Here is a 16,605-nt window from a genome sequence, read left to right as displayed (position 1 = left end):
TTAGCCTGACAGCTTTTACTTTGAGTGTCTGGGTTTCCCTCATCATTCCGGACACATTAGCAATCTTTCTTTGCATTCAAGGAAGAGGCTTTCTATTGCAGATGTATGTTTTATCAGGTTCATGTTTAAAGAAAAAAATACATTTTCATCAATCTGAATGCCTTTAACCTGGGTGTTCATTCTTTAGTTTGTTACATTGTTCTATTATTATTTTATACCTTTTTGAATCACATATTTAGGCCACCTATTTGTTTATAAAGGCATTTGAGTTTGTGAACCCTGTTACTATTTCTTGAGGTGTTTGGTGTGCTCCCCTGGTACTTTGTTTGTTTTCAGTAAATTATACCACAATATACTTCACTTGCTCAGATAATAAACCATCTTCAAGTCATCTTTAAATGTTTATTTCATATTCCACAACCATGATATCAGCAAGTCCTGTCTGGCTCATTCTCACCACCTCTGCTGCTACTCTTACTCTCTAAACCACCTGGATCTCACCTCTGAACAACAGTAAATTTCTTACTCATCTCCTTGCTTCTGTCTTGCCTCTCTGTCTATTCTTTTTATTTATTTTTTTATTGAGATAGAATTGACATATCCCATTACATTGGTCTTAGGTGTACAACATAATGATTTGATATTTATATATATTGTAAAGTTGTTACACAATATCTAATTAACAGCTATCACCATACAGAGTTACAAAAAATTTTTATGACAACTTTTAAGATCTACTGTCTTCTCAAAACTTTCAAATATGCAGTGCACTATTATTAACTATAGTCACCATTCTGTTTATCACATTCCCTTGAGATACTTATTTTATAGTTGGAGGTTTGTACCTTTTGACCTCATTCACCCAATTTTCCCAGCCCTACCCCCTGCCTATGGCAACCACCAATCTGTTCTTTTTATTTCTAAGTTTGGGGTTTTTTTTTTTAAATTATTTATATAAGTGAGATTGTAAGGTATTTATCTTTCTCCATCTGATTTATTTCACTTAGCATAATGCCCTCAAGGTCCATTCATGTTGTTGCAAATGGCATGATTTCATTCTTTTTTATGGTTGAATAATATTCTGCTCTGTGTGTGTGTTGGGAGGCAGGGGGTTATTCTTTAATGTTTTCCTTGAAAGAGTATAAGCTCCAGAAGCTAAGAATTTTTCTGTTAGTCACTAGTGGGTTCTCAGTGTTTTATACATAGTAGACACCAGAGGGTAACACACACACACAGACACGTACACAACTTTCTAAAGAATGAGTGTGGGAGAATTCTCTCCCACTTAAGAAAGCATTTTTTAGTCCTTTTTCCTGGTGTCATTTATTACTATTTTACTTCCTAATCTTTATAATGTTTCTCAGTTGGAGGGGGATACTTGTTTGTCCCCAGGATTTATATATGTTAAACACATGAGATATTTATTACAGTGATTATTTTCAAGTCATTGAACGGGACTTTGAAAAATCAGTTATACATAAATGATGAAATACGTGAAGCATTCAAATAGCCTCTTATGATAATAGTAAATTACATCAGCAGCTTGCTTACATTTGTATAATTCTTTGGATTCTCTGGCTTGCTCTCCGTGAATTGTAATAGGGGTCAGCAAACATTTTCTATAAAGGGCCAGGTAGTAAATATTTTGGCATTGCAGCCAACAGTCTCTTTTCACCACTACTGAAACTCTGCCATTGTAGCATGAAAGGAGCCATAGACGATATGTAAATGACTAGCTGTGGCTGTTTCAATAAAACTTTATAAGTTTCCTGTAATTTTCATGTATCAAGAAATGCTGTTTTTCAAAAATTCCCCCAACTATTTAACAATGTAAAAACATTTTTTATGGGTAGCTCAAAAACAGGCCTGTAACCCCTGGACCATAGTTGCTTGTTGGTGGCCTCCTGTCTAAAATTACCTCTGTACTTAAGCATCCTATTATGTACAACTTTAAAATAGATAGTAAAGGAAGGTGGCCCCTTAGATGTCAATTCTATCTCAGTAAAAAAATAGATAAAAAGAATAGGCAGAGAGGCAAGACAGAAGCAAGGAGATGAGTAAGAAACAATGTGGGTTATAAAAAGAGAAACGAATTTTAAATTGTACTAAGAAGTATTTAAAGACAATTCCAGATTTTGCTGCTTGTTTTGCTTGTTGGTTTAACACTTTATTATTATTTTTTTTAAAAGATCTTCCAGTGTTTGGGCCTAAATCTACCATTATCCTTTGAAGCCAGTACTTCAGATTTAATATGTAAATCTTCAACAGAGTAGATGCTCAAGTAGAATTTATAAAGGAAATTCACTTCTCAGATACTATCAAGTATCTAATATCTTGCCATACTTTAAATAAGCTTCCTTATCATTGTATTTGAAAAGTGAGAAATGTTTTTTCTTCTGCCAGTCAGAGCTTTGATTTTGAAGTTTGATGTGGAGGAGAGAATTTAGCATTGACATAACTATGATTGCAACAATGTGATGTCACCAAGTCAAGCCTAACCTTTTAGCTCTGACTTCTTGAGCATCTTTATTATTTTATATTTTGATACCAACTGTCCTTCAAGAATGATTTTTATAAATTTTCGCTCCTACCAGTAGTGAAAGTGACTGAAGTGCAGTGATTTTGAAATCCCCTAAATATATTCTCAACAGTATAGATCGTGTTACCCAAGTTCTCTAGCTACCCATAGGTTTCATTTCCTTACAGGGATCAAAATGTGTACAGCATTGTATGTGATGTTTTGATTCACAATATTAAGTGTGTTTCTTGGTTTTTCTGACATCAGTTAGGTAAAATAAGCCATGATTGTGCTTTGGAAAGGTAAGGGCCTTCTTCATAACAGATTGTTTACAGTTATTTCAGTAGGAGAGAGCAGATGAAATTAGAGGTTAGCTAAAATTTGAGATTATCCTAAATAAATCTAAAACAGTAATAATTCATATTGTCAACATATTAATATGTTATTTTCTTAGTCCTTTCAGAGGCTTTGAGAATGTTAAAGCTGAAATGCACTGTAGGATCTTCAATCCCTTTTCATTTTACAGCTGAGGAAACTGAACTTTGCTAGCATTCTGTGGCTATGTAACTATGTACTGGATACTTGGATTTGGAATTGTGAGTTAACCAACATGTTATCTCACTCCTTTCTTATAAATCTTTATACATACAATCTTTCTAGGGTTTTCTTAATAGAAAAATGTCTGTGTAGTTATCTAATATGATCAAAGGTATTTTCATCTTAGATTGAGAAACTCTCGAATCTGTACGGATTTAAAGGTATCAGTAGCCTTTTACTGTCTTAAAAATCTCACCTTAACCATGGATGCCGTTTGTTTCGGTGATCTACTTTCAGCAGTTACCGCCCCGCCTTTTTTTTTGGTTATTAATTTCCTACACAATTGAAATAGTTAATATTTTCTTTCTTTCAGGTAAATGACACAATTTGCAGATCTTTCTTTCCTGGGATATGTGGATAACTATTTAATAAATGCTAAGTAATATAGAATCTTTCCTTTGTTCTAGAGCTGTTTTCAGCCATAGAATTGAACTGGGTCCCTACAGTCGTTCCTCGGTATCCACAGGGGATTGGTTCCAGGAGCTCTGCAGATATCAAAATCCGTGGATGTTCAAGTCCCTTAAATAAAGTAGCTAGTACAATTGGCTCTGTGTACCTACGAGTTGCACTTCTGTGGGTACAGAGGGCTGACTGTTATTTTCACTTACAGCTATGAACCTTTCCTAAATTTTGAATTTTAACAATAGAATTTTTTTCCTGTTAGAACTAAGGATTCAGAGTAATCACGGTACTTCTATCCATTTGGCCATGATTCAAAACAGTAACTCTTCATTTTTTTATATATGGAAATATAATTTTAGTAGTCTTCATTTAGAAGTAATTGTGGAATATGAATACTTTTCATGGTCTAATAATATGTGAAATAATAGTGTTTTCCCCACTCCTATCTATTACTCTGTACATCATATATAATCTTATGTAAACTGCATGTTGTACAATGTGAAAAGCATTATTTAAATGACATAAGTGATAGGTGTTTAAACTGATATATTTAATTTTATATTCCTACTCTTTGTGAGCCTTACTGACTTGAAAATATTTTTCATTAACTCCCACTTTAAAGTGGCCCTGTATACAAATTATGCACACATTAATTTCTCCCTCCTTTCCAAGAAAAAAAAAAATCAGAATTGTGCAGGGAGCTCTGCTCTGACAGCACTGATAGAATTCAACGTAGGCAATCATAGCTATCAAAAAAAATGATCTTAGATCTCCGAGGAGAGACACTGCTTTGTTGTGTGGCTTTTGTGTAACGCTCAAATCCAGAGCAAACACCCACCTGGAATGTGATGTAGAATGAATGTTCTTGTCCTTTCTTGTGTAATTTTGTGTAATTCTTGTTCCCTCTAAGTTGAACAATGGCTGCAATTTTTTCAACCTACTCGGCTACAATTCTGATGGGCATTTTTGATTCCATATACTGGTTGAATGAAAATGAGAATTTCCTCTTAGCTCTGAAAATCGAGGTATTTTACTTAGATTTCTGACTCTGAAAAGATACCATCCTTGACCCAGAATCTAAAGACATCTTAAGGTGAAAGTGCCCTTAAAGTCTTTCCAAATTGCATTACACCTATGTGGTTACATGGACAAGTGACAAGAATCACCCCTCACTGTTGTTTTCTTGATCAGTAACTGGTTTTAAAACCTATCATGTTTTGTTTTTCCTGCTTTTGACAACTGCTAGATGAACTACTTTGCTAGGTAGTTTATAAATGAAGTTGACCAAGTCCCTTTGGTCTTTGACTGGGAAGATACTAAATTCCCTCTCAGACATGACACCTATTGGTAGGTTGAAAGTCTGTCCTTAGAAGGAACACTGGAGAAAGCATTGTACTAACGATTGCTGTGCTGTCTTCTCTTGCTGTGGTTAATAATAATCATCTCTTTTCCTTCCCCTTTCCTGCTGCCTCTTTTCGTTTTCTTCCTTGTCTTCCCATGTACTTTTTGAATTTAAACTGTCCTATATATTTTTTCCTTGCTTTCCTTTATTTATTTATTTATTTATTTATTTATTTATTTATTTATTTATTTATTTATTTATTTATTTATTTATTATTTATTTATTTTCAATTTTGTGATCTCCTGCCCTACTTTGTCTTCCCCACTTGCTTGGGTTCCATGTTGCTAGTTTTTATGTTCGCACGCTCATTATCACCCTTTTTTGTACTTCAAATCCCAGCAGCTGCCCAGCCAGGTCCCCGAGCACAGCCCTGTGGTTTATGGGACTGTGGAGAGCGCTCATCTTGCTGCCAGCACCCCTGTCACTGCAGCTAGCGACCAGAAGCAAGGTTTGTGTATGACTGTTTTCCTCCCTCTTACCTTTAGTTCCCCTTCCCTTTTTTAAATTAATTACATTGCCCTCAGCATTTAAGAGTAAGAATAAAACATCTGAGGATTATTTAGGTACCCACTGTTAAACAAAGCTTTGAGGTGAAAAACCAAAGTGTTCTTCTAAGAAAGTAAAGTATGGATGATTAGAAATGTTTTTTTACACATTATTAATGCCCCACTGTCAATATATATTTATAGGTAAAAGCTTAGCTGCCTTAAACTATTTCTTTTGGAACAAATTGGGGGGAATAAGTCGATGTATATAATTGCTTTAAAAGAACAACAGTTTTATTTATATATTCAACATATTCATGTATATCTTGTTTTTAAAAACATAAAATGTTTCTTCTTAAAACTTTGGCTTCTGTAGGCTCAGTTGGTGATAGTACTGAGTTTAAATCCTGGCTCCATCATGCATTGTTTGGTCTTGATGAGTCATTATGCTGTACATTTTAATTTCCTCACCTGCAGAATGGAATGAAGAATACCTACCTCACAGGGTTGTTGTGGGGACATGCCTAGCATTCAAAAAACACTTAGTAAATTTTAGCCATTATTATTGATGCAGGAATCATACTAAAGTCTCTACTGTTGACCTTGAACGTGAAGTGCCAATGTTTGGTAAAATAAGTGCACATATTGCCTTTTGGATTATAAATAGAAAACTTTAAGGGATATTTCATGCCAGAAGGTGGAATGTTACAGCCTCCTTTTCTTCCCTAATTGGATTTAGGTTGACCTTAGCTAAAATTGGGAGACAGTGCTCACTAGGCACGTGGAGAAGCAAGTGACTTTGACAATGCTTTTATAATGTTTCTGACTTCATTCTAAGAATGAGTAGAAATCATGTGTTTTTTGTTTTCTTGAATTATTTATTCCTGCAAACACCTTAATATTCTTTAGCTGATGTTTGCTTTCTATACTTTCTAAAAATTATTCTTTAAAAAGCACTCAGAAATTGACACATAATCAAAGTGAAGGTATTTAGTATTACTGTTTTGTTTTTTTTAAACTGGGCTGCAAGTCAATCATGCTTATAAACACCTAATGTATGGTTTCAATTTTTTTATGGCATACAAAGAAAATAAGGTGTTTTTTCCCTTGCATATTCAGGAATTTAGTAAACTTGAGGAGAGACAAGTCCCAAATTTTGTTTTACGAAGTAGTTTTAAACCACAAGATAGGTAATGAATTCTGATCTGGCATGCTTCTAACAGTTACACTGTCGAATACTTTTTTCAGCAGTGTTCAGAGTTAGAGACTCATACATGCTTAAAGCTAAATTTTTTAATATTAAAGCCATTCACCCTGCAGGAGTGCAGTTCATAAATATTATGGAAGACCACTTCCTACCCCGTGATCAAGCAGTTTTGAGTCAAAATTCAGAATGTTTTCTGTCTGAGTGGAGTATTTTCAGGGTATCCCCTTCAAAACTTTACTTTATTACTTTCGCACAGTTGCATCCTTTTTGCTAGTTAGAATTATCCTAAACATATTGAATACTTACTATGCAGAGAGTTCTTTATGCTGACCTTCCTCATAGCTGGGTCACAGTACAAAGAATTCATAATATGTCGTGATGATGATAACTCTGATCTGCTGAAGTTAGGAGACACCTACATCTTCTCATATTCAGGCCTTGATTTACAAAAGGAGGAATGCAGAATTCTTCATTTCCTCTCAGTTTTTTATTCCTCAGTGGAAATTTGAATAATAAAATCAACATTTCATACTGATACTTGATAAGATATAGGTGAATTGGGAAATGTTTTGCATTACCTTGATGAAAAAAAAACCTTCCATTTTAAGTATATTTCCTAGAGCTTATAAGTAACTTTTGGGGACTACTGCTGTCTTCCTCTTAATAGCAACTATTATCCAGAAAACTCAGTAATTCTAATTTCTATTTTTAGTTCTGCGTATAGCTTCTCCATGTATCGGATAGTTTTCAGAGTAGTTTTCTTTTTTAAACTAAATATGTGTAATTCAAATAATATTAGAAAGGGTTCACCAGTTTTCAGGGAATTTTTTTTACAGTTAAGATATTTTTGAAAAACTTCCTTTTAACTATATATTCCTTTTGAAATTAAAGTAGGATACAAAAATGTGCTGTTTTCAAAGATTGCTGTGTTATCACCAGAAACAATAAGTTCTGCATTCTGCAGACTGGTTTTTCTCTCTCAGTGGCGTTGTCATTACTGAGGGTTTGCACTGGGTCACAGATCCATGTTAGCCCCAAAGTCCTCTACTACCTTGATTCACCTAAATACTTCATTTTCCATAAGCCCCCCACCACATTGTAAGAATTTAGGATTTGAAATCATTTCCAGGTTCTAGCACTTGCTAGTTATATGACCTTGAACCTATGACTTAATCTCTAAAACCTTCAGTTTCCCCATCTGTAAAATAGGAACATAATAGTTTGCTTTATTTTATTTTACTTTTTCACTCCCTGAAAGAGTCTCAGGACCCCCAGGGTCCCCAGACCACACTTGGAAAAGTGCAGATTTAGAGGATGAACTAAAAATCTTTCAGAGTCAGGTCTTATAAGGCAGGAACATAATAGATTTTATACCATTGGTGATTCTAAGGACACTATATATGGTATTTGACCCATTTTCCTGGCACATATTAAGGACTTAGTAAATGTTAGCTGCCATAATTAAGCTTCTGATTTTCTCAATTTTTGATGTGAATAACTGGAATGGTTACACGAAGACAAAGTTTCCAGACAGATATGCCATATTTGTTTTAGTACTTTCTAAAGATACAGGGAAGACCTCAGCTTGGTCTATAGAAAGACTGTTGACTGAATTAAAATCTTCAGTTGGTGTTGATGGTGTATAGACATAGCTTAAATGATTGTTGTCTGGTATTTGAAAAAGTGTATTAGCCCAGTATATTGAGAGTATGGTTGGGTAATTAAATACAAATAAAAGTTATTTGTGCCTTAGTCTTTTATCTTTACTACCTTTTGAAAACACTTGATGTAGAATAAGTATTCAGGGAATGATGTTCTGTTCTGTTTTTACCAGGGTAGCTCAGTTGGGGCTTCTTTAGAATTTAGGACAGTACCCTATCAAGTGAGACTGTCCCTCAAATTGCAGGATGCTTAGCATTCCTGGTCTTTCCCCATTAAATGATAGTAATACTCTCTCTGTCATGTGAGGCTCCTGACAACCAAAAGGCACCTGTCTAGAAGGTTGGTTCCATCACTATATGAGAATAAAAGGGAGCAGTTTTTTCCTTCTTATAAATATGACATCCATTATAGAAACTACAGATAAGTGGAAAGAAAATTTTTCTCTTATCTCATTATTCAGAACCATTGTTAAAAAAAAACTGCATGTAATTCCAGACTTTCCCACGCGCATATATGTTAGTATTATGTTTTGTTTTTGTTGTTACCTGTAGGTTTTATGCTCCACATCAGTTTTGTGCCCTGCTTTTGAAAGAAACATGTCTTTTATAATAAACAACTTCCCATATCATTAAATACCCTTCTAAAAGCCTATTTTAAATGATTGTATACCTTTATGTGCCCAGGCCATCATTTCTACAGTAAATCCCTCATTATTAGACATTGTTTTTTTCTTTTTTTTCTTTTTCTTGGCTGTTACAAATATTGTTGGCCTTAAATATTCCAGACCTCTATCTTTTCTTATTTTTTTAATCTTTGCTTATTGTTGAATGATTATTTCCTTAAAAAAATTCTTAAAAATGAAATTCCCACAAGTCCTGAAGATAACAAAAGGTATAAGCATTTTTAATGCAGTAGATTAGATTTAAAACTATTATGGCTCTGCAAAGCATACTCTTAATAGAAAAAGTGCTTAGAGAAATAAAATCACTGTTCTTTATTTAGATGTACTCTATTACACATTTGAGCTTTCTGTATTAAAACTTCAGTGAATTAATTAAAGGACTTGTTTCAGAATAAGGTGCTCTCAAAATAATTACATTTTTTGTTTCTAATTTTCTCTTAATGTTAGATATTTCTTAAGAGTGCATAGAAGTTTCAGTCCTAGATCTGCTTTTTTTTATTTTTTAGTATCAGGAATATTATTTTCCAAAATTAATAATTGAATCAGCATGCTCTTACTAGATTGTTAATGTGAGAATTTCTATTTTCTATTGTTTATTTTAATATGTCTAGGTTTCATTCAGTGGTCACAATGGGTAATATTCTGATGTGCTCTCACAGTGATACCTTGTAATGTAGGTAACCCATGTAGCAGTTACTCCAGTGAGTTGGAAATTATTTTCATCAGGGATATTTTAATGAGTGCATATTTATTTTATATGTGTCACATATATGTAATACATATCATAGATGTATTTCTCTGAAATGTTTTGTCTCTTGCCCTGGCAACTTAGTCTGAGGGATTTGGCATTGAGAGCCTATTGATCTTATTTCTCCATTACAGTAAATAGGCAGAGTTCAATTTAAGAAGCACTGGCCTCAAAGGCTATAAATTAAAGTGAATTTTAAAACTAGTAAAAGTAGTTGCCGTGAATGAGTTAGCCTTTAACAGTTTAATGGTAATATTTACCATCTGTTTATCTTGTTAATGGATATTTTTCTTTGACACACTTACTTAACTAAAATTTACTGTAAAGACTCATTTTCAGTGGTGCATAAAGACTTCTGACAGAGAAAGTAAACTCCTTTTCAGTTTAGATTGTTTTTTAGCAGTGCTTAAAATTTTTGTTTGCATTTAATGAACATACTCATGAATATCTGCTTTTCCACTGGAGCCTGATTTTTGTGCTACAGAAGCACAAGGCTAGAAACCAGCCTAAATTTCCTTTGGTTTCATCTTCCCAGACATGAATCACATATCAGTTAATCTGGAATTTTAAAATACAGAAATTTTTATGAGTTTGCATCCCTTTCATTTTTCTGTTACCTTTATTATGATTATCGATTTATGTTTCTCACTCTTGCTCTGATTCTTGTGTATAAACACACACATTTTATGTATTATTCTGAAATATTTCAAGCGTATATGTTAAGTGTTTTTAAAATGGACTTGATTATCTGAATGTTAGCTTTGGTTTCTCATTAAAGAATTTTTTTTATAATTGAAGAGACAAGGTAAATTTCCATTTTTATTCCTTAGCATTATTGTTGTTATAAGCCTCTTAAGGAATGAATAAAATTTTATGTTCAGGAACTTGATTTCACTGATAATAAATTTCATCTAGAATAAATGACACCAGGATAGTTTTTCTTGAAACAGTTTTTTATGCATGTTCTTTATTTTAAAAAAATCCCCCAAATACAGAAATACTTAGAATAAAAAATATCAGTCTATAATAATTTAATCTCCAGTTATTTGCCCTTGTACTGGCCAGTCCTGTCACTGTCGTGCATCCTTGGTAGAAAAATTTTCTACAGATGAAGGTCTCTACCTTAAAGAAAAGCCCCATTCGCACCCCCAAAGTGGTTTAGATTTAGTTTCAGTTTTGATGAGCTTTTCCATAGCATTGACATAATCATTTGGTGAATTAATTCCTTGGAGTAAGACTCCAAAGTAAACTGTATATGTATTGGAAGTCAGCTAATAGTGGGTATAACTAGAAAAGAAAATATGACAGTATTTTTGGACTGGCAAAATAAGTGATATTTTGATCTGTCCTCTGCTGCCCGTATTTTAGTATAAGAGATTAAAAGAATTGGCCCAAAGTAATACAGTATAATCTCTGATCCAAGAATTATTAAAACTCTTTCAATTTTTTCTTCCCCAGAAGAGAAGCCAAAACCAGATCCAGTGTTAAAGTCTCCTTCCCCAGTCCTTAGGCTAGTCCTTAGTGGAGAGAAGAAAGAACAAGCAGGCCAGAGGTCTGAGACTACTGCAGTAGAATCCATACCAGAGCTTCCCCTGCCTCCATCACCTACCACTGTTTCTCCAATTGCTCGAAGTACAATTGCTTCGTCCACCTCTGCTGCTCTTAGTAGCCAACCAATATTCACCACTGCTATGGAGGACAGATGTGAACTCTCTTCCTCAAAAGAAGACACAGTTCCTATATCCAGCCCCACATCTTGCACAGAAGCATCAGATCCTTCACCAACAGATGAAATTGATGATGATATATGCAAGAAATCTTGTAGTGTAGCACCTAATGATATTCCACTGATTTCTAGTACTAACCTAATTAATGAAGTGAATGGAGTTAGTGAAAAATTACCAGTCACAGAGAGCATTGTGGAAGTAGTAAAGCAGGAGGTGTTGCCATTGACTCTTGAATTGGAGATTCTGGAAAATACCCCAGAAGAAATGAAAGTGGAGTGTGTTCCAACTCCCATCACCCCTTCCACAGTTCCCTCCTTTTCTCCGTCTCCTCCAACTCCTCCAGCTTCTCCTCCTTCCATACCAGTCATTGTTCCTGCTGCCACCACTAATGCTAGTACTGCTAATGCTCCCACCACAGTCCAGAGAGTGCTAGAAGAGGACGAGAGCATAAGAACTTGCCTTAGTGAAGATCCAAAAGAGATTCAGAACAAAATAGAGGTAGAAGCAGATGGGCAAACAGAAGAGATCGTGGATTCTCAGAATTTAAGTTCAAGAAAGAGCCCTGTCCCAGGTAAGCTGTTTTACTATTATCTTATGTTTGCTGAACATGAAAAAGAAGCAGTGTTTGAGTTATTTTTTAATCAGCTACTTTCCTTGACTTCCAGAAACATCAAATGAATGCTGAAATTCCTAGTCTGATTTCTTCAGTGGTGTGTTTATGTTTTAGTGCATCCTGCAAAGAGTTACTCCATTGTCTAAAAATGCAAATGAAATTTCAAATATACAAAATGCGTCCAAGGTATATGTCACTGTACATGTGTTTTTTGTTTTTAATTTTATTTTTTGCCTCGTTCATTTGAATCTGTTCCATGGTGGTTAATTTTATTGCTTTGGGGCTGGAAACCAATCAAAACCATCATGGTCTATAGTCCCTAATCCTGTCTTCTCAGAATTTTAAAGCCTGGTATCCTAAACTTAAAAGAATTCCTCTATTCAAGGCCTATTCTTTAATCTTGGATTAAGGAAAATAGCAATCAGAATGTCAGAGGTTTATAATCAGTTCTGAAAAATGAAAGTGCCCTCTCTAATCAACTCACAGATAAGTTTAATACTTTTCCACTTTTTCATTTTAAAGTTTCATCCTTCCTAATATTCGTTTTACTATTACTACTTTATCATTAGTATTATCAAAGTACTATGTTCTTCCAAATTCAAAATAATTTCTTTTTAATGTAGCATCACCTAGAATCTTGAATCTAACCATTAGGTTTTAATAATTTTAATCAAAAGTTATCTAAGGTTTGTCAACTATTCTTGAGTCCGTAGTCCATAAGAATTTGGCTTTAAATAAGTTAACATAGCTCGTCTTCTAAAATATTGCCATACGCTATATACTTTACTCTCTGTATACCTGTCAGGTTAAATTGTGCAATTTGATAAATGAGTGCTCCCCCAGCAATTGATCTAGATATACATTGGGGATGATTTAGTCGCCAGTATCCTCCGTATTTATTGCCTATTCTGACCTATCTAATAGACAGGGAAACTTGACAAATCAAAAACCTGATCCCTACTTTTAAGATGTGGCTTTCCCACCCAGCTCAGTTCTTGAGGTAATTTCCTCATGAAGGTCTGTGGCAGGTGTTTGATTCCTTGGAACTGTAGAACATCTAGTTCCACAGTGAACCAGAACAGAAAAGCAAGCAATGCAAGTTGGAACTGGGAAAAATTTATCATAAATGTTTGTAAATCACCTATTTTCTCAACAGACTGGCCTCCATAAATATCAGTCTTCATCAGTGTCATCACTGTTTTAGGAATCTTCTTCCTTGGTGGGGCAATGACCTGGGACTTTTTTGTAACTCTGTGAAAAAACAATCTTAGTTTTGGTGTGGCTGCAGGTGAATCTCCTCCACCCACCCAGAGAACATTTGCTGGAGAACAGTAATTTGTTCTACCTTTCATTTTTCCCCTTAATTTACCCACCTGTCAGTTGTCATTCAACAACTAGTGATGTGGTAGTTCTAAAAATAGAAGAAGCTATTGAAGACAGATGTTTAAAAAACAAAAAAAAAAAGCAGGAAAAAACCCAAACAGGCGTTGGGAATACTCGTCAAAGATACAGACCATACCTCAGAACTGAAGTAAGTGTAAAGCAAAATCCTGCACTAAAGTTCTGTTTCCACTCATCCCTAACATTCATTCATTCTTTTTTTCATTTTTCAATTTTATTAGGTAAAATTGTTACAGTTTGACTGCATATACACGGTATATTGCATGTAAATACATATATACAGTATACTGCACACTTTAAAAAAATTTACGTATAGGTACTATTCATTGTTTCTAAGAGCAGTTAAGAGTTTTAGCTTTTTAAACTTACATAGTTATTAAAGGAATAAAGCCAACCACAAGATAAGAATTAATTCAAAAAATACATACACCTCACTATTAACAGCAACATTCTCTATAATTGCCAAGATATGGAAGCATCCTTGCACATTGATAGATGAATGGATAAAGAAGATGCACTGTATATATACACACATGTATATATGTATCTCTCTCAAAGTACTGTATTCTTCCAAATTCAACATAATTTCTTTTTAATGTAGCATCACCTACATATATATATGTATATGGAATACAACTCACCCATAAGAAAGAAGGATATTTTGCCATTTGCAGCCCTTCATTCACTTTTTTTTCACTTCAAAAACCAGAATTTTATAACTGGCATAAACATTTCCAACAAAATATCTAGAAATAAACTTAACCAAGGAGGTTTCCTATACTCTGAAAACTAAAACTTTGATGAAGGAAATTGAAGATGATATAAAGAAATGGAAAGATAACTTGTGCTCTTGGATTGGAAGAATCAACATTATCAAAATGGCTGTACTACCCAAAGCAACCTGTAGATCCAGTGCAGCCCGTCAAAGTACTCACGACATTTTTCACAGAACTAGAACAAACAATTCCAAAATTTATATGGGACCATAAAAGACCCTGAACTACCAAAGCAATCTTTTGTAGGTCTTTTTTTCATTGTTTTTCTATTTGTTTTTTGTTGTTGTTGTTCTCTTTTCTTATGGTCTGATGACTAGAGAAGTTCCTTTAACGGTTTGTTGTAAAGCTGGTTTGGTGGTGCTGAATTCTTTCAGCTTTTGTTTATCTGAAGCTTTTGATTTCTCCATCAACTCTGAACAAGAGCCTTGCTGGATAGAGTATTCTTGGTTGTAAGTTTTTCCCTTTCATCACTTTAAATATAACATGCCACTCCCTTCTGGCCTGTAGAGTTTCTGCTGAAAAATCAGCTGATAATCTTATGGGAGTCCCCTTGTATATTATCTGTTGCTTTTCTTATGCTAATTTTAATATTTTCTCCTTATCCTTAATTTTTGTCAATTTGATTACTATGTGCCTTGGTGTGTTCCTCTTTGGGTTGATCCTGTGTGGAACTCTGCACTTCCCAGATTTGGGTGACTGTTTCCTTTCCCAAGTTGGGGAAGTTTTCAGTCATTATCTCCAAAGATTTTCTCAGGTCCTTTCTCCCTTCTCTTTCTAGGACCCCTGTAATGCGAATATTAGTGTGCTTCATGTTGTACCAGAATTCTCTTAAACTATCCTTTCTTTTCATTCTTTTTTCTTTTTTCTGTTCTTGCAGTAGTGACTTCTAATCTGTCTTCTAGCTCATTGATTTGTTCTTCTGCCTTGTTTAGTGTATTCTTGGTTCCTTCTGGTGTGTTATTCATTTCAGTGATTTTATTCAACTCTGGGTATTTATGTTTTCCAAACTCTTTGCTAAAAACTTCACTCTGTGGATCTATACTCCTCTTGAGTTCTCTGAACATCTTTACCATCATCATTCTAAACTCTCAGATAAATTGCCTATTTCCTCATCATTTACTTCTTCTTCTGGGATTTTATCTTCTGCCTTGCCCTGGGAGATAGATATTCCTCTGCCATCTCGTATTGTCTATCTTTCTATTTATATTTTTAGGTGGGTTAGTTACGTTTCTTAACCTTGTAGGGGTGGCTCCCTGTGGAAGATGTGCTGTGCGTCCCAGCAGTACACTCCTCTCTTGGCACCCAAGGGCCAGGGTCCAGCCAGTCCCAGTGTACAGTCTGGCCTATGTTTGTGGGTTCCTTCCAGAGGCTTTGGAATTGTTTTCTTATTTGTGGTATCTGCCCCCTGGTGGATGAGGCTGAACTAGAGGCTTATGCAGGTTTCCTGGTAGGAGGAGCTGGTGCCTGCCCACTGCTGGTGAAGCTTGATCCTGGACCTCTGGTGGGTAGGGCCCTGTTTAGAGGCTTAGGAAGTCTGCTGATGGCTAGGGCTGTGTTCCCACCCAGTATGTTGTTTGACCTGAGGCTTCCCTTAAAGGCTGTTGAGTGGGGCTAGGTCTTGGTGCTAATGATCCAATCAAGATGTCAGCCTCCAGGAAGGCTCATGTAGATGAACACTCCGGGAATGTCCACCAGCTTTTCTGTCTCCTGGGTGAGCTGCAGCCACCCCCTACATCCCCAGGAGACCTAAAACCAGCAGGCAGGTCTGGCCCAGGTTCCTTTGACATCAGTGCCTCTGCCCTTGGACCTGGCACACTCAAGATTCTGTGTATGCTTCATAAGAGAATGAAGTCTCTGTTTCCCCAAGTCCTGTGGGGCTTCTGGAGCTAAGCCCCACTGGCCTTCAAAACCATGTGTCCTAGGGTGGTCTCCTCCCAAAGCCAAAACCCCAGGCTTGGGGAGCCTGATGTGGGACTTAGAACTCTCACTCCTGTGGGAGGGCTTCTGCTACTTAATTATTCTTCAGCTGTGGGTCGCCCCTCCACCCCCCAAACAGGGGTATGGGGCCCAATTATATTGCGAGCACGCCCCTCTTACCATCCTGCTGTGGTTTCCTCTTTATGTTTCCAGTTGAAGATCTTTTTTTGCTAGGTTCTAGTCTTTTTTTCAGTGGTTGTTTAGCAGTCAGTTGTGGTTTCGTTGTAGTCTCAAGGAGAGACGCACTCGTGGTCCTACTACTGTGCCATCTTGACCAGAAAAATACTCATTCATTCTTTTTAGCAGTTTGTCACTTTGTTGGCCTGCTGTTGCCAGACAATGCCCAGGGAGAAATGGACAAACGGATTTTGGAGTTAAGTAATCTTTATGCGATGGTACTTTTTTTTT

General features: G+C 35.5%; 1 protein-coding gene across 12 annotated transcripts in view; it reads left to right on the top strand.

Moving 5' to 3' along the window:
- Nucleotides 1–16,605, top strand: part of EIF4G3 (eukaryotic translation initiation factor 4 gamma 3) — a 319,236-nt gene that overhangs the window by 201,165 nt on the left and 101,466 nt on the right. For 7 of the 12 annotated variants that reach the window (XM_032495372.1, XM_032495370.1, XM_032495367.1 and 4 more), the window contains 2 exons: nucleotides 5,208–5,367; nucleotides 11,162–12,001. In XM_032495372.1, the coding sequence (XP_032351263.1) occupies nucleotides 5,208–5,367; nucleotides 11,162–12,001 (1,000 nt within the window). The remainder of the gene's footprint in view (nucleotides 1–5,207; nucleotides 5,368–11,161; nucleotides 12,002–16,605) is intronic. The other 5 variants (XM_032495371.1, XM_032495368.1, XM_032495363.1 and 2 more) reach the window with 2 other exon arrangements.

The sequence above is a fragment of the Camelus ferus genome, chromosome 13, assembly GCF_009834535.1.
Source record: "Camelus ferus isolate YT-003-E chromosome 13, BCGSAC_Cfer_1.0, whole genome shotgun sequence".
Classification (NCBI taxonomy): Eukaryota; Metazoa; Chordata; class Mammalia; order Artiodactyla; family Camelidae; genus Camelus; species Camelus ferus.
This window is presented reverse-complemented; position numbering and strand designations above follow the sequence as displayed.